Source organism: Alosa sapidissima, chromosome 1, assembly GCF_018492685.1.
Source record: "Alosa sapidissima isolate fAloSap1 chromosome 1, fAloSap1.pri, whole genome shotgun sequence".
NCBI lineage: Eukaryota > Metazoa > Chordata > Actinopteri > Clupeiformes > Clupeidae > Alosa > Alosa sapidissima.
The window spans coordinates 11332262-11353384 of NC_055957.1; the positions used below are offsets into that span (position 1 = coordinate 11332262).

The 21123-nt window shown below is 41.7% G+C and overlaps 3 protein-coding genes across 9 annotated transcripts; 1 reads left to right on the plus strand and 2 right to left on the minus strand.

The window, feature by feature from the left end:
* Positions 1-1020: 1020 nt before the first annotated feature.
* Positions 1021-7424, minus strand: bcl6ab (BCL6A transcription repressor b). Of its 5 annotated transcripts, none has more exons than XM_042057998.1 (9): positions 7368-7424; positions 4831-5001; positions 4195-4416; positions 3263-3985; positions 3085-3164; positions 2760-2906; positions 2420-2550; positions 1722-1859; positions 1021-1383 (listed from the first exon to the last, which is right to left on the minus strand). In XM_042057998.1, the coding sequence occupies exons 1-9, from the start codon at positions 7418-7420 to the stop codon at positions 1240-1242; spliced, it is 1809 nt and encodes a 602-aa protein (XP_041913932.1). In that variant the 5' UTR covers positions 7421-7424; the 3' UTR covers positions 1021-1239. The 5 variants fall into 5 exon arrangements, with proteins under 5 accessions (XP_041913932.1, XP_041913962.1, XP_041913951.1 ...); XM_042058028.1 differs by lacking the exon at positions 7368-7424 and adding an exon at positions 5903-6297; XM_042058017.1 differs by lacking the exon at positions 7368-7424 and adding an exon at positions 5899-6297.
* Positions 7425-17126: 9702 nt separating this feature from the next.
* insl5b (insulin-like 5b) lies at positions 17127-18114 on the plus strand. Its single transcript, XM_042108373.1, has 3 exons — positions 17127-17465; positions 17855-17958; positions 18046-18114. The coding sequence occupies exons 1-3, from the start codon at positions 17285-17287 to the stop codon at positions 18112-18114; spliced, it is 354 nt and encodes a 117-aa protein (XP_041964307.1). The 5' UTR covers positions 17127-17284.
* A 154-nt stretch (positions 18115-18268) lies between these two features.
* On the minus strand, positions 18269-20800 carry dynlt5 (dynein light chain Tctex-type family member 5). 3 transcript variants are annotated; one of them, XM_042058265.1, is made up of 5 exons: positions 20775-20800; positions 20161-20300; positions 19673-19764; positions 19347-19471; positions 18269-19230 (listed from the first exon to the last, which is right to left on the minus strand). In XM_042058265.1, exons 2-5 carry the CDS (start codon positions 20271-20273, stop codon positions 19027-19029), a joined length of 534 nt encoding a protein of 177 aa, XP_041914199.1. In that variant the 5' UTR covers positions 20274-20300; positions 20775-20800; the 3' UTR covers positions 18269-19026. The 3 variants fall into 3 exon arrangements, with proteins under 3 accessions (XP_041914199.1, XP_041914201.1, XP_041914200.1); XM_042058267.1 differs by lacking the exon at positions 20775-20800 and adding an exon at positions 20641-20749; XM_042058266.1 differs by lacking the exon at positions 20775-20800 and adding an exon at positions 20413-20426.
* Positions 20801-21123: the final 323 nt, after the last annotated feature.

Below are 21123 nucleotides of genomic sequence, written 5' to 3' on the forward strand. Positions count from 1 at the left end.
CCAACTTGAGGGGCGGCAACAAGCATGCATTTAAAAATCTGCACTAGACCATGTTTACTCTGAATGATTTCGGACTTCAACGCAATCGGAGAACACTATGACCAATGTGTACTGTTCTCCAACGTTGCAGCGCTGTCTTCATCAGTTTAGCTGGTTCCCCGGAATGTTGGGGTAAAAGTGACGTGCATCATTGCTCCTTACCAGAGTGTCTCGCAGAGACAATTCCATTGTGCTCTCACGAGAACTCTGGATTTCCAGGGTACCTCTCACACATACATACACAACATTTCTCTTATGTATATTTATATGATTGAACACTGAAAAAAAACAGATTTTTTAATTGCACACTGTATGCATAGTTAGTTCCTCAGAAGAAATTCTTGTGTCCGCAGTATTGCATAAATCCATGCAGACCAAACTGAATATCATGCATTTTAATGACTTGCACTACAGGAAATTGTATTAGTAATGCTGAAGTTGAAGAGGAAGCTCAGTTGTCAAAGCACCTGACAACTATTTTCTGTGTAACTGTTCATTTGTTTAACACTAAATGAATAGAGATGCATTCCAAATATTTGTCATAAAAAACACACAGCTGGAAGATAGTGGTGCTGCTGATTCAGTAACTGAAACTCATGGATAGCACACTGAAGAGGAAATTGCACTATAAACAAAGCCAGAAGACTTCAAAAGTGAAGTGATACTGCACACAGAAGTAATGCAATACGGCAGTAACCACACTTGCATGGGTGTTGCATTTAGTTACATCATACTGACTCCCAGTGGTGCCTGTCAATGAGGCAGCTCCACTACCTAAGGCAAATTTTGCAACCACTGATACCCCCCTCATGGATTAGTCTGCGCAGAAATGCTAGGGATCTTTGGATGCTGGACCAATATCTCAGTGAAGCTGAATTCACTATGGTCGACTTACTCATACAATCTGATGTATACCAATACGGCACCCTTGCCTGATGTTATAACAGGCATAATCCTAGTACAAAGAAAAAATCACATACCTTAATTTTGGATTTTTTTTAATACAAACTTTAACACTTAAATATTTACAAATATTTACACTTTTTTCCGCACAAATTAAAAACAAGCCATGGAACAAAGCTAGACATTTTTTAACATCTCTTCAGCATCACTGATGAACTGATGAACACTAAATTGGACCTTGTAACCCTGAGTAGAAGTAGCCCAGTTCCCTCTCCCCTAAGGCAGACCCCTCTCTGCTCAGTGGGTGTGGACGGCAGGATTGTGAGGGGCAGTGGCCGGCCTGAGGTGCGGAGTCCTGGAACTGGACTCAGTGCCATGCTTCTGCCGCAGGTGAAGCCTCAGCTGGCTCTTGTGGCGGAAGTGCAACTTGCAGTGGTCACACTGAGAAAAGGAAAATGAAGGGAAAGGACAGCTTTACATGTCAGACTGACACCTGGCATTAAAACAATGCAGTTTCCCTAGATGCCCCATTAATTTGTAATAACACAGCATACTGTACAGAATTTATGCCCCAGAAATGTTGGTGAACCTATTGTGTCTTTTCAAGTAGGGTTCATAAAGCCTTAGCTGAGGAATGCTGAGCTGGGTTACATTGTGTACTCAAGTGTGTACAAGTGTTATCAACGAGGATGTGCTAAACTACTGAGACTGGCAGTTCTTGTGATATTCATTTTGTTTTTTGATTTGTGTTGCAGTTAAGGCAACCGACGACAGCTCACCTGATAAGGCTTCTCCCCAGTGTGTATGCGTGTGTGACTCTTCAGAGTCTGCAGGTGACGGAAGCGCGAGCCGCACACGTCACAGGGGTAAGGCTTCTCTCCTGTGTGGATGAGGACGTGGGCCCTGAGGTGAGCCACCTGCAGAGAGAGAGAAGGGACTGAGATATAGGGTTGGGACACCACAGGGCAGTGATCTCCTGTGACCTTTATAAGAGTACTACATTAATGTGGTTTATTTGTTCCCAAAAGTGTTCTAGGAATTAACATGCTATTGTTTTTTTGTGTGTTTTTTTTTTTTTAAAACAACAATATGCAGAAATATGAGTTACAGTATAAATATATATACTCTTTTGATCCTGTGAGGGAAATTTGGTCTCTGCATTTATCCCAATCCGTGAATTAGTGAAACACACTCAGCACACAGTGAGGAAGAGGTCCCGGCGCAGTGAGCTGCCTGCTACAATAGCGGCGCTTGGGAAGCAGTGAGGGGTTAGGTGCCTTGCTCAAGGGCACTTCAGCCATTCCTACTGGTCGGGGTTCGAACTGGCAACCCTCCGGTTACAAGTCTGAGGTGCTAACCAGTAGGCCACGGCTGCCCCAGTTGGCTACATCCAACTTCACTGAGTCCAACTCCACTCCACCGTGACTGTATTGTTAAAACGACTTATTGCATTAGCCATAATAGTTGCAAGGCTAACCTGTACAAAGCGAGCACCACATGTTTCACATTTGTATGGCTTTTCTCCAGAATGGATACGGCTATGGGTCTTGAGGTTGGCTGGTCTGTTAAACTGAGCTCCGCACACGGAACAGCGGTAAGGTTTTTCTCCTGTAAAACATCAGATTGAGCAAGGATATTTATCAACAATTTGTGATTTTATGTCTAGGCAGAATTAATAGTGAACAAGTATAATTTCTAGCTCAAAAGTAGTAAGAGCCAATGTTGAAATCACATATAATCTTTCCTTCAATTTTACTATTAAACTACTGCACTACTATTTATAGTTCTGCCTATTGGTTTTAAAAGTGACTCTTTACCTGTGTGAACAGACTTATGACCGGCAAGATTTCCTTTGCACCGAAAAGTTGCAGGGCAATAGTCACATTTGTATGGTTTGATGCAGTGGGCTTGAAGGGAGTGTTCTCCATCTGTGATTTGGGACTCACATTTCTTGCAGAAGTCGGCTACGTTTTCAGAGAAACAAACAAAGAACAAAGCAGCTTAGGTGAGAAACTCCTTAGATGAGAATATATTTTGCATAAGACATATTTTCTGATAAATGAAGAACTCTGTTGTTCTCATTTGTAATTACATCAAAGAAACCTTCTGGCAAAAGGTAACCGGGTATGTCTGAGGACCAACCTGAAGCAGTGCAATCTGATTCTGAAGATTCTGCCTGAGGTTTTGCGGAGTCAAATCTCTGATGACCCTCTTCAGATATCCTAGCAGCAGAAATAAAAACATTAACCGCTTGCTCTCGCTGATACACACACACACACACACACACAGCTTAAGAGTGCATGGCATGTCCTGTCCTCACCTGCTGATGTTACTAAGCTGGTTGACTTGTTGGACTTGATGTTCCTGTTCCTCCCGTTCTCTTTGGCCAATCTGTGAGGTAGATTCTTCGCTACGCTGTTCATCTTCTTGACAGGTATTCAAGACAATGAACTTGTACTTCTTCCAGTTGTGCACCTTCTCATTCTGACTGTGACTGTTGTGAGGACCAAGAGGAGGTGAGGAGGAAGATAAGGAGGAGGAGGTCTCCTTGTTGCAGCTGCTGGACTCCATGGGGGAGCTGGGCCGGCAGTCTGATCTATCCCCCTGCTCCCCCTCCTCTTCCTCATCACCCCTCTTCACCTCCTGGAGCTCATGGCAGCCAGTGTCTGGTGCCCGCGATTGCTTCTGCTCCAGCCTGGCCACGGGCCGAGGTAGTTGCTTCTGGTAGTCCATGGGGGACAGAGAGGGGGCGGGGTGCCTACCAAGGTTGCTTTGAAATGTGGAGTGGAGGCGCCTCATTGCAGATAAATTCACCACGTTGGACGGAGAGGCTGGGCGCTGTTTAGGTGCACTGCTGCGGTTGGGGATGTGCCAGTATGGAGCCGCTGGCACAAGGGGAATGGGGGCTTGGCCATAGATGTGACTGAGGGGATTGCTGTGACTAGAGAAGGGGGCATCACTGCTGGCACGGCGTGTAGAAGGAGGTAGGTCCTGCGTCCGCCAAATGACTCGTGCCAAGTCCTCCTGTCGTTTATGCAGGCCTCTTTGATTGGAAGGATGAGAGGAGGGGGGATTATTTTAAAGAGCAAGTGTACCTCATGTTAGAGAGTGAAATAGATTAATCTGTAGAACAAAGTTACATCACTTCTTCACCACCTCCACACACACGTGTGCGCGCAACACATATTACAGTACACCAGGTTAAAAGCGTGTTTTAATTCAACTCCCTCTTTGTTCTAACTGGCTGCTCACCTGGCCTTAACAACTCTTTGGCATGTGTCCACCACATGGTCCATCTGGAGGTGTATGGCTGTGGTCAGGATGGAGAAGATATCACTGTCCTTCAGGGCCAAACAGGAGGTGTACATGAAGTCCAGCAGTGCTGAGAAACCAACAGCGTCCACGGAGGGGTCCAGACTGATGGTGCTCACGTTGCCTTTGTCAGCGCTGGTGAAAATGGAGTAGAAGAGCCCACTAAGAGAAGTAAAGAGAGAAGGCAGAGTGGATGAGATAGATAAGTATGTGGAGAAGAGAACAAGTACTCATGCTGTGATTTGGATTTAATGCAATAAAGGGCAGAGAGACAATTACCGGTACCTAGCCTCGCGTTTCAATATAATGGCAGTAGCATTTGTGTGGAAGGAATTATTCAAAAATGTAGGAGAACTTTCATGGCATCAAAGGCATAATGCCCTGAACTCACATCATAAAAGCTCAATGCGTTCCCCCTGTATGTGTGAACATGCTCGGTGAATAGAGCCAGATTCTGATTCTGATATATCTGTTTGACTAAGTCCTCAGTCTGGTTATGACCTGGCAAAATTCACATGACATGTGACACTTTTCAGAGTTCTATCACACTACCACTCATTCAAACACACCACTAACCTGCAGGCCATGAGAATGGTCTTGTGTGCCTGAAACTGCTGTCCGTTGACCATTACAGTGACATCCGTCATGATATTTCGACTGCGTAAACGGTTGAAGTTGAGAAGGACATATCCAGCATGTCGCGTAAACTGAATACAGCCATCAGGTGTGTTTGCCATAGTATGGGACCTGCAACCACAACACAACATCCAAATCAATTAACTAAAGTAAGCTACATTGTCCTGTTTTTTATGCCAGAGGATTCTACCTTATTCATATACCGTACAACACTGATCAAAATAATTTAATAAATAATGAAATGCTGTGTGCTATGTACTGGTACTGTAGTTCAGCATCTTATAAAATGTGGTACACAGACAAACATACAGCACATTATGACATTTCTTTGTATGTCAAGTTCAGACTGGGTATCAATATGTACACATAAAAGACCAAGTAACAATGTGTGTACTCTCACCAGAATAACAACCAGGAAGGTAGAGCTACAAATGTACATAAAACTGACTTTGGCACACCATAGCATGTTGAGAATATTAACAGTCTGCACTTTCATTTCATCTTTGTCCATTTAGGAAGTCTGAATCAGAGGAAACTGAAAGGCACTACAGTCAAACGGAACTGTTATGAGGGCTTCCAGATAGTTACGATTTAGTAACAATCTGGGCAATCTCATTAATTAAATCCTATAGTCAAGTCAAATCAAGTCAGTTTTATTTTTAAAGCGCATTTAAACATGCACAGAGTGCAACCCAAAGCGCTCCACAAACAAGACACATAACAAGACAAAAGATGCCGGCGTAGTCGCCAGCGTGCCCATGACATCAAGACATGACAAATACATTTAAAAAATAACAAATACAAAAAATGCCGGACGGAGCGGCGTAGTCGCCAGCGTACCCGTGACACCAAGACATACAACAAAACAAATAAAAAGTAAAACATATATATATTTAAAAAGTGGGAAAAGTGATGTTAAAATTAGTCCAATTTCCAAACCAGCTGAAAAATCTCTGCGCACAGAGCTGTCTTCACATGCAACGCCAACAAAGTTCTTTAGCAACTGACCAACCCGGTGAATTCACTGGCAGTCTGGAGATAACGTTAACGTTAGGCCTTGTAGACTGCAGTCTGGAGATCACTGGAAGCACAGTCTGAAGTAGTGGGCGATCGTGTATATGGACTTTTAACAGCGACCGTTTGTTGCTCCGTGAGATTGTAGCTCTTCACCGTTAACGTTAGTCTGCAGTTGGCATGGCAGCTCGCAGGTCAGCAACAGCTCGGCGGCCACGGCAGATCTTTCGCAGAGTAGCCTAGCCTAGGTCCAGCTGTCCCGAGAGATCCCCTCGACCAGACAGTGAAGTGCACCGCTCGTATAGGACAACAGTACATAACAGACGGCACATAACTTTTCACTGATGCTGGACGTTGTTAAACATTTTAGTTGACTCATCTGACCTCAACATAATGGTAGTTTTATTTATTTATTTATCGAAAAGAGAAACAAACAAAACAAACACTATCGCTCTACCTGTCATGACCACACAATACCCTACTGAAGACAATGGAAGGTGATGATGAAGAAAGATGATTCCGGTCAATTTTGGCACTTCAAATATGGTAAAAAATTAAGCTCATTACCCACCAGTCAATAGGCAATATGGCATGAGTGAGAGTGGGGTTGGTAAAGGATATACCAATAGCTGTGAAGCTGTGATTTGGCCATAGGCACAGGGCCAGAGGTCCCAGAGTTCATCACCCAGACTTTCCGAATAAAGTTCCTCTTTACCAGTACAGGAATGACATTTTATATATATATGTGTGTGTGTGTGTGTGTGTGTGTGTGTGTGTGTGTGTGAAAGAATTCTTAACTCAATGCATACATCCCTTATGTCTTACATGACCTTGCCAACATTGTAACTCTACATTTAAATCTATAGCCTATTCTATCACATTGACACTAGGTGGCATGCAGTCCTGCAGAATGTGCCTTTTCCCCAGGACCGGCTCAGCAATAAACCCATAGCCATGCTTAGAACTATTCATCCCTATCACCTGCCTTCTTCATTACAAGGAAAGGCTTATAAATTACTGTTAAATGACCATCCGTGATCATGACCCAGCAAAGTTATTATGACCTTGTTCTATCACGACAATCATAGCAGCAGACATGCCATACCAAACATGAAATCAAATGTCAAATCAGCACAGAAGGCTGTCAACTTCGTAGACAACTGGATTAAGCCTAATCTGATAAAACACCAGGATTTGTATGTAGCCTACGCTTAAAACCCCATTCACATGTTCACATAAACTTTACTCAATTTAACAATCTTCGATAATTCAGCCTATCCAAAGTGCCAAGCAAACACTATGACATTAAAGGCAAAGACTAGTATTAAAAACATAAAAATGGATTGGTGGAAAATGAATACTGTGATATACTTTACAAATCAACAAACATTGGCAACTTCTTAAATGTTAATGTGTATGTATATGTATAGTCTATCCATACAGTAAAATTCTTAAAAATCCACCTGTTGTGTTTCCTCGAAGTGTCCTCCAGCAATTTCTCGGAAAGTCCGTTCATAGAATCTCGACAGCATAATTCTCGGAATTAGCCCGAGAGACAGTACCATGTCTACCGGATAGGGGAAGTATTTAATTTCAACTTTGGGTCTATTGTTGTCATGGCTAAATCTACTCATTTCAATGACTTTGTTAACCATCTATTTTCCAACAACCGTAATTTAAATATAGTATATCATCATTTTATCAAATGTTTCATTCTGTGAGTCTATTTTAACACCCCCCTTTGTGGTATGATCTGAGGTGACGTATGAACTCGAGTTTCAGACAGTGGGTCAGAAACGTTTCATAGAATGACACAGTCATAGGTAGGTTAGATAGATAGATAGATAGATAGATAGATAGATAGATACTTTATTGATCCCCAGGGGAAATTCAAGGTCTCAGCAGCAGCATACATACAACACAAACACATTCTTTAACAGCAGAAAGAGTAATTAAAGTATATAATATAAAAACACAACTAAGCAGTAAGGACAGTAGAAGATAAAGAATATGCTAAATATACTAAAATACAAATTATACTAACACTTAATACAATATATAAAAATATACTAAAATACAAATTACAAAAATACAAATTATACTAACACTTAATCTAAATCAATTCTAAAAACAGTATCCACATAGTGGTGATTAATAAATCAGAGGCGCTTGCAATGACTGAGGCAGGGACTGAGCCTGTGATTCTCTGTGCATAGTAATATGGTAAGGTGCTCTAAGGTGCTCTGTCACATTTGCAAGTCAACAGTGCAACAATGCAGAAATAAAGTAAAGTAAAGTCTATATATCTATATATTTAACTATTTAAGAAAATGTATAAGTGTGGCCACAGTTCGGCTGTGGCATGGGGGGGGGGGGGGGGGGTTATGCATATGTGCTAATGTGCTAATATAGCACGCAAACAGTGAGGCATAAAGACAGTGGTACAAGTGGCTAGTGGACAGACAGTACCAAACATGGAGGGGGTGAAGAGGCAGACAGACTATGCAGAGAAGTCTATCTCTCCTCTTCCCTTAAGTGATGCATTGAACAGTTCAATGGCCCTGGGGACAAATGACTTTCTCAGTCTGTCAGTTGTGCAAGGCAGTGAGCGAAGTCTCCAGCTGATCAGGCTCTTCTGCTTAACAATAGTGCTGTGGAGTGGGTGACGCTCATTGTCCAAGATGTTGATCAGTTTGTTCAGGGTCCTTTTGTCAGATAGTGAAGTGATGCACTCCAGTTCAGCTCCCACCACAGAGCCAGCTTTCCTTACCAGCCTGTCAATTCGCCCCACATCGTCCTTCCTTGTGCTTCCTCCCCAGCATACTACTGCATAGAAGAGGACACTGGCAACAACAGACTGGTAGAACATCCTGAGGAGCTTACTGCACACATTGAAGGACCGCAGCCTCCTCAGGAAGTACAGCCTGCTCTGCCCTTTCTTGTAGAGTGCATCAGTGTTGGCTGACCAGTCCAGTTTATTGTCCAGGTGGAGACCCAGATACTTGTAGGTGCTAACCACCTCCACATTGACCCCATCAATGTGGACTGGTAGCAGAGTGGGCTTAGACCTGCGGAAATCCACCACAATCTCCTTGGTCTTTGAAGTGTTAAGTTGAAGATGATTGAGTTTGCACCATTGCACAAAGTCCTCCACCAGGCTCCTGTACTCCTCCTCCTGCCCGTTCCTGATACACCCCACAATTGCAGTATTATCAGAAAACTTCTGCATGTGACTCGGTGTTATTACTGATCAGGGCATTCATTGTAAGCCTTCCTTCAGTCCTTCCATTTGTTAGATTCTGAAAACTGTTTCGTGAGAAAAACCTAAAACACACACACACACACACACACACACAGTCTCTCTCTCTCTCTCTGTTCATTGTTATTTGAATCACTAGTGTTGGACCATGCAACCAGACCAGTGGATGTTATACGTGTATAATAAAAAGTATTTTCTGAGAAGGCTCATCTGACTGATGTGAAATGCAGCCCAATACCCTGCAGTAAGACAGATGTACGCTAACCAATACCAACATTAACACTGCTAAAGTGATATTACATGTGCTAAAGCAAATTTGGATGGTTAAACTCTATGGGTCCAATAGAACAGAAAAAATCAGGTTCAGTTGGTAGGAAGACATGTAAATTACAGGAAGCAGGTCAGTAGGCTATGCACAGGCTGTCCTAATACAGCGGCTAAGCACCGGAATCGTTCAGTTTTTGCAGAAAGCATGAAACTTGGCACAGTTATACTACTACCCCTAGTGATCAAAAATTGAAATGGACCCAAACATATAGCACCCCCTAGTGGCCGCCATCTTGAATTCAAATATACCTACCATTCTTAATAGAATTGTTGATACAACTTCAAAATTAAACAAGATAAAAAAAAGTCTTTTAAGTTCTAACACTCAATTTTTAGGGTCAAGGAAGCTATTGACATGATTTCCAAACAAATTTGATGTTGGCCATTTTGAAATCCAATATGGCGGATACCAAATGTGAAAATATAGACCATCTATATAGAAATCAATATCAAAAACAATTTCAAAGTTTGAACAGCAATTTCATCACATGACAACCTCAATAATATACGAGGCATCAAGTATAATCTGGTAATATTCCAATATGGCCACTATGTGTAAGAAAATAAGCCAATTATTCTATATCTTGGTTAATTGAAGTAACTACCTACATCATCAATAAATTCTTATTCTACCTTCTTCTCTTTCTGAGCAAACCTTAACTTTGACTATACACTGCTCAAAAAAAGTATACACTTTCAAAAATAAAACACATCAGATCTCAATGGGGAAAAAACATCATGCTGGATTTCTACATTACATTACATTTGGCTGACGCATTTTTAGCCAAAGGAACTTACAACCTGGTTAACAACAATTCAAAAAGGTAGAGTACAATAGGGAAAAGTGCACCAGTGAGTGCTGTTTTTATACAGTCAAGTCAGGTGGTAAGTGCTAGAATTAGCTAGTTGTAAGTAGTGCTACGAGAGGAGATATTCTCTGAAGAGCTGGGTCTTCAGGAGTTTTTTGAAGATTGAGAGGGATGTCCCTGCTCTAGTAGGAACTGGTAGCGTGTTCTACCAACGAGGAACAACAGATGAAAAAAGTTTGGATTGACCTGAGCGTACCGGAGGCAGAGCTACAGTAGACGATGTTTTTCTGAAGAGCGCAACGGTCGGGGGATAGCATATATGCCTGTATGAGGGCATTCGAGTAGGTGGGAGCAGTAGGTTTAGCTGGGAGGACCAGCAGTTTGGTTTTTGAGAGGTTTAGCTGGAGGTGGTGTGCCTTCATGTAGATATGTCTGAGAGGCAATCCGAGGTCCGTGCCGAGACCAAGGGGTCATCAGGTGGAAAGAAAAGATAAAGCTGTGTGTCATCTGCATAGCAGTGGTATGAGAAGGTGTTCGAATGGATAATCTGTCCCAAAGAAGTAGTGTGGATAGCAAAGAGAAGGGGGCCCAGTACTGAGCCCTGGGGGACCCCTGTGGTGGGATGGTGAGGTGCGGACAGCTGTCCAAGCCATGATACGTTAAACGAGCATCCTGTGAGGTAGGATTCAAACTGATATGGACTGGGTAATATGTTAGGACCAAAAGGATGCCACTTCGTTATTTGGGATGGCCATCACTGAGCTCCTTGACAGTCTGTGGTGCAACCTGGCGGTGTTGGATGGACCAAAATATAATGTCCCAGAGGTGTTCAATCGGATTTAAGTCAGGGGAGTGTGGGGGGACAGTCAATGGTATCAATGCCTTCTGCCACATTCTGGAGGAGTTGGACTACCTGTGCAACGTTTGTAGGCTCCAGGTACTGGCTTATGCTACCAGTAGTGACACTGACCCTAGCCAAATGTAAAACTAGTGAAAAACCAGTCAAGGAGGATAAAGATGGAAAATGTATCATTTGCCACCACCTCTAAAACCATTCCTGTTTTTACAGACCTATCTCCCTTCTTCCTTTCTTGTCAAAGTTTTTGGAGAAAGTGGTCTTTAAGCAAGTCTTGGACTTACTATATCAGAACAACCTGCTAGACCCTATGGAGTCTGTTTTCAAGAGTCATTCTACTGAAACTGCTTTTCTGTCTGTGACCGAAGTATTGAGAGTAGCTAAGTCCTCATCTAAGTTGCTAAGTCATTAGTATTCATTCTACGAGACTTATCTGCCGCCTTCGATACTGTTAACAATGACATTCTCCTTTCTACACTATCTGAACTGGGATGTCTAGGAAAGCCCTTGACTGGTTTAAATCCTACCTTAAAGGGCACATGACCTCACCACAGGTGTGCCTCAGGGATCAGTAATAGGGCCCCTACTTTTCTCTATTTACACACTTCCTTGGGTGAGACTATTCGCTCCCATGAATTTGATTATCACTGCTATGCGGACGATACTCAACTTTACCTGTCTTCAGCTTTTGGTGTTTCCACCACAAAGCACACCCAAGGACTGGGCGCTGAACGCACTAGCAAGTGTCCTAAAAGTGCTGGTTCACTGACTAGCATGAGCCCTAATGTGTCAGGAGGGAGCTAAACCCATAAGGTATTACGTATTTAAATTAGCTTCATTAACAAGCATAATAATTTTATGGGATGCAAAATGTTAAACTACAATAAAACAAAATAGACCTTTTCAAACAATCACTATAAGCCTTAAAAAAAACTTTAGCATATGGGAATTAGACCCTCCCACCTCAATTGAATTAGGCTAACAGTAGGATGTGTTGGACTGGGTTATGTACTAATTTATCTAACTATGACTGGGTGTATGTACTAATTTATCGAACTCTAGGATAGAATACAAAATAGCTAATTTCCCAAAAGGCAGCATATGTTTCTTTAAGAGACTTGACAGACGCTAGCATCCATGGGTTTTAGCCTCCTTGCTAGCATGCCAGCCTCTAGGGGGCAAATTAGAAGGATTGAGCCCAGACAAGTGCAGGGTTTAGTCACACAGTCGAAAGTTTAGTTCAGTTTAGTCACACTGGTTACTACCACAAGGAACTTAACATTATTTTCCTCTGTGTAAATAGAATATAGAGCTGTCTGATTTCTTAAGAAGATCATAGGCACAATACAGTGTTTCAAGATTTTTTTTATTGGTTCATTTTCAGTTGCCTAGAAATCTAGACGCGCCCCTAGCGGCAGCAAATTACATACTGTGGGTCTGGCTCGTCAGGCTACATTTTCCGTTCAGTGCTTCAATTGAATATTCGTTCTATGTGCTATTTAAGGTCTCTGTCTGGCATTCAAAACAGAGAGCCTTCTTGTCCTCTATGCTGTGTAGCTATAGTATGTCCTTGATCAGAACACAGCATGATCCCATGAACAGATAGAGGACAAAGTACACCATATATGTGTACATGAAAATCTGGGTCTAACAAGGAAAGCTGTAGATTCCATTTCTGTATTTGGAACATAGTCTGAGTGCAGAAATAATCTTACGCTCTCATGCGATTCATGAAACTTTCGTATCACTCCAATTCCAGCGTAAGAATAAACGTGTGATAAATGTGGCAGCTGGAAACAAGCTGGTTTCATTGGTCTCACTCAACTCATTTACAAACAACAGTGGAGGAACTTGAAAGTGTGGTGTAGCTATAGGCTACTTATCTGGAAGGCTGTATGGTTGCAGGACAGAGTTATTTAGAAGTTATGTAAGAATTGAGGCAAGAATATCCAAAAAATGAGCTAAACACATCAAAAGAATGATAAGAAATAAGGGTGATGATGTCATAAAAAAAATGACAAGGTATAGTGCTGCAGAGATATCAACTTGAATTAGCATGCTAAATTACTAGCCACAGCCCAACAGGTGTCATAATACCAGTTTCAGCCATGGGAGGCGGTATGCGGGCAACATAACCGTCAGCAATACACGTTTCTCGGTTGTTACTCTAGGGTAGACCAACTCACTTTCTGGAGGTATACTGCCCCCATCTTTTATGGAATGTGGAATTGATTTTTGGTGGACATTACACATGGCGCCTTTAAACACACTATACCATTGTGCTGGTTTATATTGTCTCATAGAAAAAGTGGTTAATTTTCGCATAATGGAAGGCACAAGTGTTGTGAGGTATGGCAATATTTTTTTTAACTGAGCGAGCTTCTAGCACCAATTTATCGCACTTACACCTCTAATAAACTGAGCAAGCCTTTAGCACCAATTTATAACACATGCAGTTATTTTAAATTGAGCAAGCTTAGCACAACTTTATAGCACCTACATTATTTGGTGATGAGATTGGCCATGGAAAAACGAAGTCAAGACGAGAAGGTGTGTACTGCTGAAGGATGTCTGATTTAGGTCCTGCTCCATTTACTGATTTATAAACAATCAGTAGTGCTTTAAAGCCTTAAAGTAAGCATTTAGCACCAATGTATAACATGCCAGTTATTTTAAATTAAGCAAACTTCTAGCAGCACAACCTTGTATCACCTATTTTGGTATGGTGAGATTTGCAATGGAAAAACAAACAACGCCTATGAGCATGGTTTTTAAAGTGTGAAGAAAACACAATACACAATTAAAAGGGCATTTGGAATATTGCCAGCAGGAGGAGCCTGTCTACCATTGAGACGGGTGTTCTCTGATCCCTGGATGTGGCTTTACACACGCACACACACACACACACACTCTCTCTCTCTCTCTCTCTCTCACACACACACACACACATACAACATTCTACAATACGTATATTTAGCTATAAGTGAAAAACACCAATAAAAGTAAGTATTGCCATTATGGCAACGCAATCACAGTGTGGTTTTGGATTCCACACCATCAGCATGAACTATTCAGCAATTCACAGCAAGTAACAGCAAGTTCTTTTTGTTGTAACAAGCTGCAATAAATACATCATGTGCAGGGGCAAACTTTCACCCAGCACAATATTGTTGAATGTCCAAGTGCAACTGGTCTCAGATAAGAGTGATGTGGAAAGCAACATTTTGGGTGGCACAATTAGAGCTGAGGGCATGAAGTCCCTGGTCCTTTACCAGGATAAAAAGTAACCGTTATCTTAAATTGGGCATACTCAAAGACTTGAGTGGAAGGATTATTCTAAAACCTAAAAGATCCAGATATTAAAAATCTTGGTGGGCACATGTCCACCTACCTTCAACAGGGACAATGCTGAAAAGAAAATGAAACCAGCATGTTGTAGTTATGTTTGGTATGTGCCCCATCTGGCGCATGGCTAGAGGGGTACAGTCGTAAGGCTGAGTTTTAGTTGCACATGACATGATTGGCATAGGCAAGACTGAACGTTTTTTTAGAGCTGTTTTTTGTTCTTTTGTAGTTTTCTTTCTTTCTTTCTTTAAATCTGCTCTAGTCATGTTTACCCACTTCAGCTAGTAAGGTGATCTTTTGGTACGAGACATCTAGCGGTTTTGCAGCGCTATTGACCCTGTAGTAAAGCACTGAATATGTCCAAATAAAAATTAAATATGCCATAAGTATAAATCTGGATGTCTACTATTTCATAGCACAACTCTGTGTGTGACACAGAGGGTTGCAGAAGTATAAGGAAAAGCCAGTCCATACTTGTTAGTTAGTCACAGTTAGTGGTGAAATAGAGCAAAGCTTTACTAGCCTACACACTAGATTTAAGAGGGAATGGCTCATGGGAGGGAAAGGTCAAACTGTGTCAAGGCTGTGTCAAAAACCTATATCAGTTGTAGACCAAACAAACTGAAACAGTTAGAAGCAAATGTGAATGAAACAAAACCAGTCATTATGTGAACGAAACGAAACCAAATGTATTCAAACCAGAAATGGACAAGTCATAATACTAAAATATTCAGCCTGAGACTATTACTTCATCAATCAGTGTTGGGTGTGCTTTTCATACAAACACCAAGACTTAGTTTGATCAATACCGCTGTAGAGCCTCCAGTTGTTAGTGGGGTCAGTCTTGTCCTTTTAGCACTTGACAGACACCAGTCATCAGCAAGGGTGGGGGCAGGAATACTTTTTCAGGTACTTTTTTGCTTTTGAAGTCAAAACCACCAGAAAGTTTGCAGCAAAGTTTGATTAAACTGCACTAAACCTGAGACATGTAATCCACAGGTAGAGCATAATCATATTGAGGACAGCCAGTGTGTATGAAAAGAGGATATTATAGAAGTTTCACCATAGAGGTCAGTATCCTTCTTCAAAAGCTGTCTCTTTTGACCTACATTAAAGGACACCTGTTTTTCCTAGCACAGCGTATTATATGTCAGTAAACACCTTCAAACTGGGGGTAGCTTGCTTGGTGGATGTTTTGTATCATAGACTGAGAGTGATGATGCACATGATCTGATCTCATGATCCTGTGTCATGTGTCCGTTCTCTTTAATGTGGGATTCTCGCTAGCCTGGAGACAGGCAACAGTAGTTCAAATCTAGACAGCCCTTATTTTCATTTCTGTTGATCCTCTTGGTTCAACGTAGAGGACACCTATCCCTCCACAGCTCTAAAGAGATCCTGTATGGCAAGTCATTGTGCTGACCTGCTGACCTTTATGGGGGTAGAAACAAAAGGAAGTGGAACACATTGTTATGACTGTGAGAGTCTTAATAGAAGAATTTATGCAAGACCTTCCATGTGGAACTAATAGCATGAATTCTGTGACTTTGTCCACTTCTGGTCATCTAGGGTCAGATTCATAGCGGTCAAGCAATTAAGTAAGGAAAGATGTTTTTTGTTTATACTGTTTATAAAGCTAATGTTTTGTATGAAGGTGAGTTTTAACTCACTGGCAAAATGGATCAATCGAATCTAATAAGCAATAGTTTGAAGGCAGTGTAGCATTGGTATAGCAAAGTTATTGAAAACAAATAGGGTGAAGGAGCATAGACATGATATAGTAACTATACAGTTACTATGTCTATGTGCCTATTTTGAATCCTTATTCCCTTTTACAAAAACCTGTGTCAAGCACGTCCATGATTCCAGTACAGTAGCACAATTCATATGCTGACATCTAATGGGCACAGAAATAACTACACATGCCCATACCAGTTTTGTGAAGCAGAGCAGACCATTAGAGTACTTATAACAGCTTACTTGCTAACTAAAGTATATTTCTGTTTTAAATTAAATTCAAATCAATCTAAAAACAAAACTAAATAAGATATAGCCATGTATGATGTTTTAGCATTTACATTTAATGTTCTTCTTATAGAGTATGTTCACAGCCGACAGACTTTTGCCATTCCCAGTCAAAGGGACTACAACATATTTGTGTCCTCTGAGGTAGGACAAAGGTCTGGAGGTTGTGAGTTAGTGCTACAACCACAGAGACAGTTGGCCTCATCAGAGCCGGGAATCTCCTTGTTTATGGGTGGACAGGTCACTATGTGTCAAGGAGGGCCTGACCATTAAGGCACACTTTACCTGAGCAGCACCATTAAACCTCTGCATTAGGGATATGCCTGTCATTAAAGCATTGACTCGACTCCCATGGAAGCCCGTGACATTTCAGAGGATGGCAATAATTGCCTTTTCTTGTGATTCCACAAACAAAATTGTGACGCCATCCCAAGCCTCATCAAATGTGAGTAAGAGGAAAGCTCACTCGATACAATCAGAATGGGCCCATTAGGGAAGAAGATGGAAATATGACACACACACGTCGGCTTTTGGATGCTATAAGGAAGCCAGCATCACCAAAAAGCACACAGAACAGGGCAGGTATAAATTGGGCATTCAGGTTCTCTAACAGGAATCAACAGATTTGAGAAGAGAGCTGACCACAGAGCTAGTCAAGAGTGTTCTTGTCCAAGTGAGTCAGTAACTGTCAGCGTCAAATACTCAGAGAGAACTATCAAAAAGTCAGCCTTTGTCTCAACTGCACAAAACAAAGAAGAGATGGGATCGTTCCTGCTTCCAGTCATGGTGCTGAGTATGCTGCTGTTGACCACGACTGTCCAAGCTCAAAGCAACGGAAGTACGGGTCTGAAGCTGTGTGGACGGGAGTTCTTGCGCTCCGTGGTCTACATGTGTGGGGGTTCCAGGTGGAGACGGGAACTTACTGGGCCATCATCTGAAGGTCAGTGCCACTGTATCCACTTCACAGGGCAGAATCAGGAGGATTAATGTTGATTAAATTATACATAATGCATGTCTATGGGAATATATATGAAATGTGTTACAACTTTCAGAATACTTGGTCTCTGTATGCTGTGCTCACAGCTATTATAAGCATAGAATGTTGGGAATAAGCTTCTGTGTAATTACTGTAAAGTTTCTAAAAATACTTTACAGAGAAGACAATCTTTCTTTGCATTTGAATAATCTCTTGCATTATACAGTTTTGTGTAAATATCGAGCAACTACCAGTATTTCCACTACATAGTTTTAGTTAATGATGAGAAAGTGCACAACAGTGCACCAAGAGGCCCCATATCTTGATCCTGATTGGTTTTCTCCCGGCCACAGGTTACTACAGTGACCCGACTGGCCTGGAATCCACCGAGAGCCCTCTTGAGACACAACGACAGAGGCGAGATATGACCCAGCTCCTCAGCGTCATCTGCTGTCAGGTGGGCTGCCGCAAGAGCGACATTATCAAACTATGCTAACATACCGCATACGGACTAACTCTAAAAATGGGGATCTTGCCAGCACAGGCCAGACATGGAAAGGTGACACATCTCTTTGATGGCCAAAGTCACACCCTACCTTCTGTACCAGCATAGTGCGTCTGCTGCAATAAAACCCATTCATACAGTAGATGGTGTTGATATTTTTTCTCATATGATCTAAAATACAGAACAATACTTACTATATTATTGGAGCACAGGATGAGTGTGTTGCAATGAAAAAACTTGGGGAAAACACAGGAAACTGCAATAACTGCAATACATTTTTTATTATTCATCTTCACAAACAGTGAAGTTGTGTCAGTGTCAGTGAAGTAGGTAGTGCAGTCTTTCTTGTTATGTTGAATTTTATCAGTAATAGCAGCAAAACAGAAAAAACTGAAAACTAGTGCTTTGGTGAACAGCTAGAAGTCCATTGACTTTCCATCTGTCACAACTTTTCATGTGCAATCAAGTCATAAAAGTCAGTCTTATACAACCATTGTTTAAAAATTGCACTACAACATACATCCAACTCATCTGAACACACACTCATCCACCTGCACATAGAGTACATGTTGTATCCAGAGGTAACATATAGAGTATAACATCGGTAATATATTCCAATATATGTCTCTGTGTAACAGCTTTAGTATTGGTAAAATGGATTCCATAAAAATATTTTAAATATTTCAATATTTAAAATATCTATTATGACTAATCCAGCAGTGTTATGTATGGGACATTTTCCATAATGAAATAAATAATAGGAAAAAGCATGAATAACACTACATTTGTTTCATATTACTGTGACATACTGTTAAAAAGCCATAATACAGTTCATTCAAACAAAATGTATGGCCAGTCCTGGACATTAGTACAGATCTGAAAACAACTAGTGGGCAATGTCCTCAAGACTTATTTTTTACACCTTACACACATGATGCATTGGTGCTATTATGATCTATCTAGAAACAAGGTGACAAGGACTCATGATCTATATGATCTATCTAGAAAAGTGACAAGGACTCACTCCGAGTAGACCCCATAGACGTTGGCAATGGCAAACAGTGAGCTGTTCTTGAAGGTGTGCGAGGAGAATGTGTCGTTGACCACGTCCCACAGGCAGCGGCTCCCCATGCGCATGTTCTGGTCACTCAGCTGCCCGATGCTAATCAGGACGATGATCTTGTAGCGTGGGATCATCAGGTCCTTTACCCTTGCCTTCACCACCTGCGATTCAGAACACAGCTGTTCACTGCGGGGGTTCATCACCAGATTATGACTGAAAGCATGGACATATTCACACCGATTTATAGATAGAAATCTGTCCACTCTGACAAGTTTACCTCGGATATTGTTTTGGTCATTTGCCGACACAGCTCTGCCTCATACTTCTCCTCCTGGAGGTAACTGGCCAGAACATCCTTTAAAATGTCATTGACTGTCATCACAGGGAAGCGTCTGGTGGGGCCTATTCAGGTGAGTTGGAGGGAAGTGGACAGAGAGGATCTTTCATCATGCATTCAATCTATTCCAGCAAATGACCATTTTACTTCAGGACCACAAAAGGGAGAGGTGAAATTTCAATTGTCTATTGGGCTGACATATCAACAATGTCTCACCAGAGCTGTGGATTATATTTTTAATGTGTTAGTATACTGAGGGGTCTTACTGAGCTGATAGGTGTTCTCCATCTGCACTGCTGGTCGTGGGTTATCGTCATGGTGACCAGGGTCATCTATGTAGGACACTGTACTAATGGAGCTGTCATAAGCAAAGAAAATGCATGGACCATTTACATTTATTTGGACTTTTATAGCTGACAAGACCAGTTATTATATAGCAGTCCCAACTTGTAGTTACTATTCAGGTACTATTTTGCAATGGTTGCAGACATGAAACATGGAGCTGTATATCAGAAATGCATAGTAAGAGGCCATCCATAAGCCTACTTTGTGATTCAACCACACATTACAGTGTACACCATAGTGACGTGTGTCACTCACGAAATAAGAAGGAAATTGCTGTTGCGTGCGCGCCCGAACATTTTTCTACACACCAGCAACTCAAAGCCACTAAGACATGCGCAAAAAAGGTTTCTGGTGCGCATCTGTCTGAATTAGTAAATATTCCAGAAGTAACTGAATAACTCAGACGTACTCTTTTGTTTTCCCAGTAGTCTCCTTGGCTTTAATTTCGTGACTTCCAAGAGAAGACAAACTGCCTCTCTTCTTCAGCAGCCGAGCAGCTTTCTCTTTGGCAAGATCAGACATCTTCCCAAAGTCCTAGGTAGCCTAGATCTGACGCAAACACAACTCATTATTTTTCTCAGAACAGGCTACTTCATGTATATTTCATGTCCTATAGGCTACTAAGTAGGGCTATAAGCTCTAACGTTATCGTGTAGCCTACCAGATCTATTTAACCTAAATATGAGTTTCTAGCCTGGGAATACGAACTTTAGGCAGACTTGGGAATTGCTCTGCTAGGTCTGTCTGGCCAAGAGGCCATTATGTAGCCTAACCATAGTGGTCGAACTGGCAAACTGATTATTCTCTGAATGCACTGACAAGGCAGAAGAACAGCCTACCCAACCATAAACAGAGCGCATTTCTATCAGCCAAAGTTAAGCAAGCATACATTTAAAGTTTACAAAAACGTGAGCTCAACTTCCATTGTTTGACGTAACATGACCGGCGGAAGTGAAGGTAAAACATGAAACATAATTTTTGCAATGCCATGGGACATTAAAAAGTGTAATGATGAGAACTCACAGAGAACCGGAAACTCACGAGGCAGCTTGAGCATTGTGTTGTCTTGACAACGATGGGAGGGATTTCAATTGTATTCATCGACTTCCTCCTAGTGAAACTGGAGTAGGCCTAGTCATCATCTATTCTCAGGCCCACCTTCAGTGAAGGTCTAATGGCTAAGAACTTAGTTCAACGAATGCATGGGTCAAAGTCATGTTAATCCTCTAGGGGAAAAGGATCTTGCTTAACATTGGAGACTGATGATGACAGACAGAAATAATAGTTCTTAGGCCTAGTTCTTGTGAGAACAGACCTTCAGGGCCATGCATTCTGATCTCTGTTCTTCTTTAGTGGCCAGTGGCCATGCACT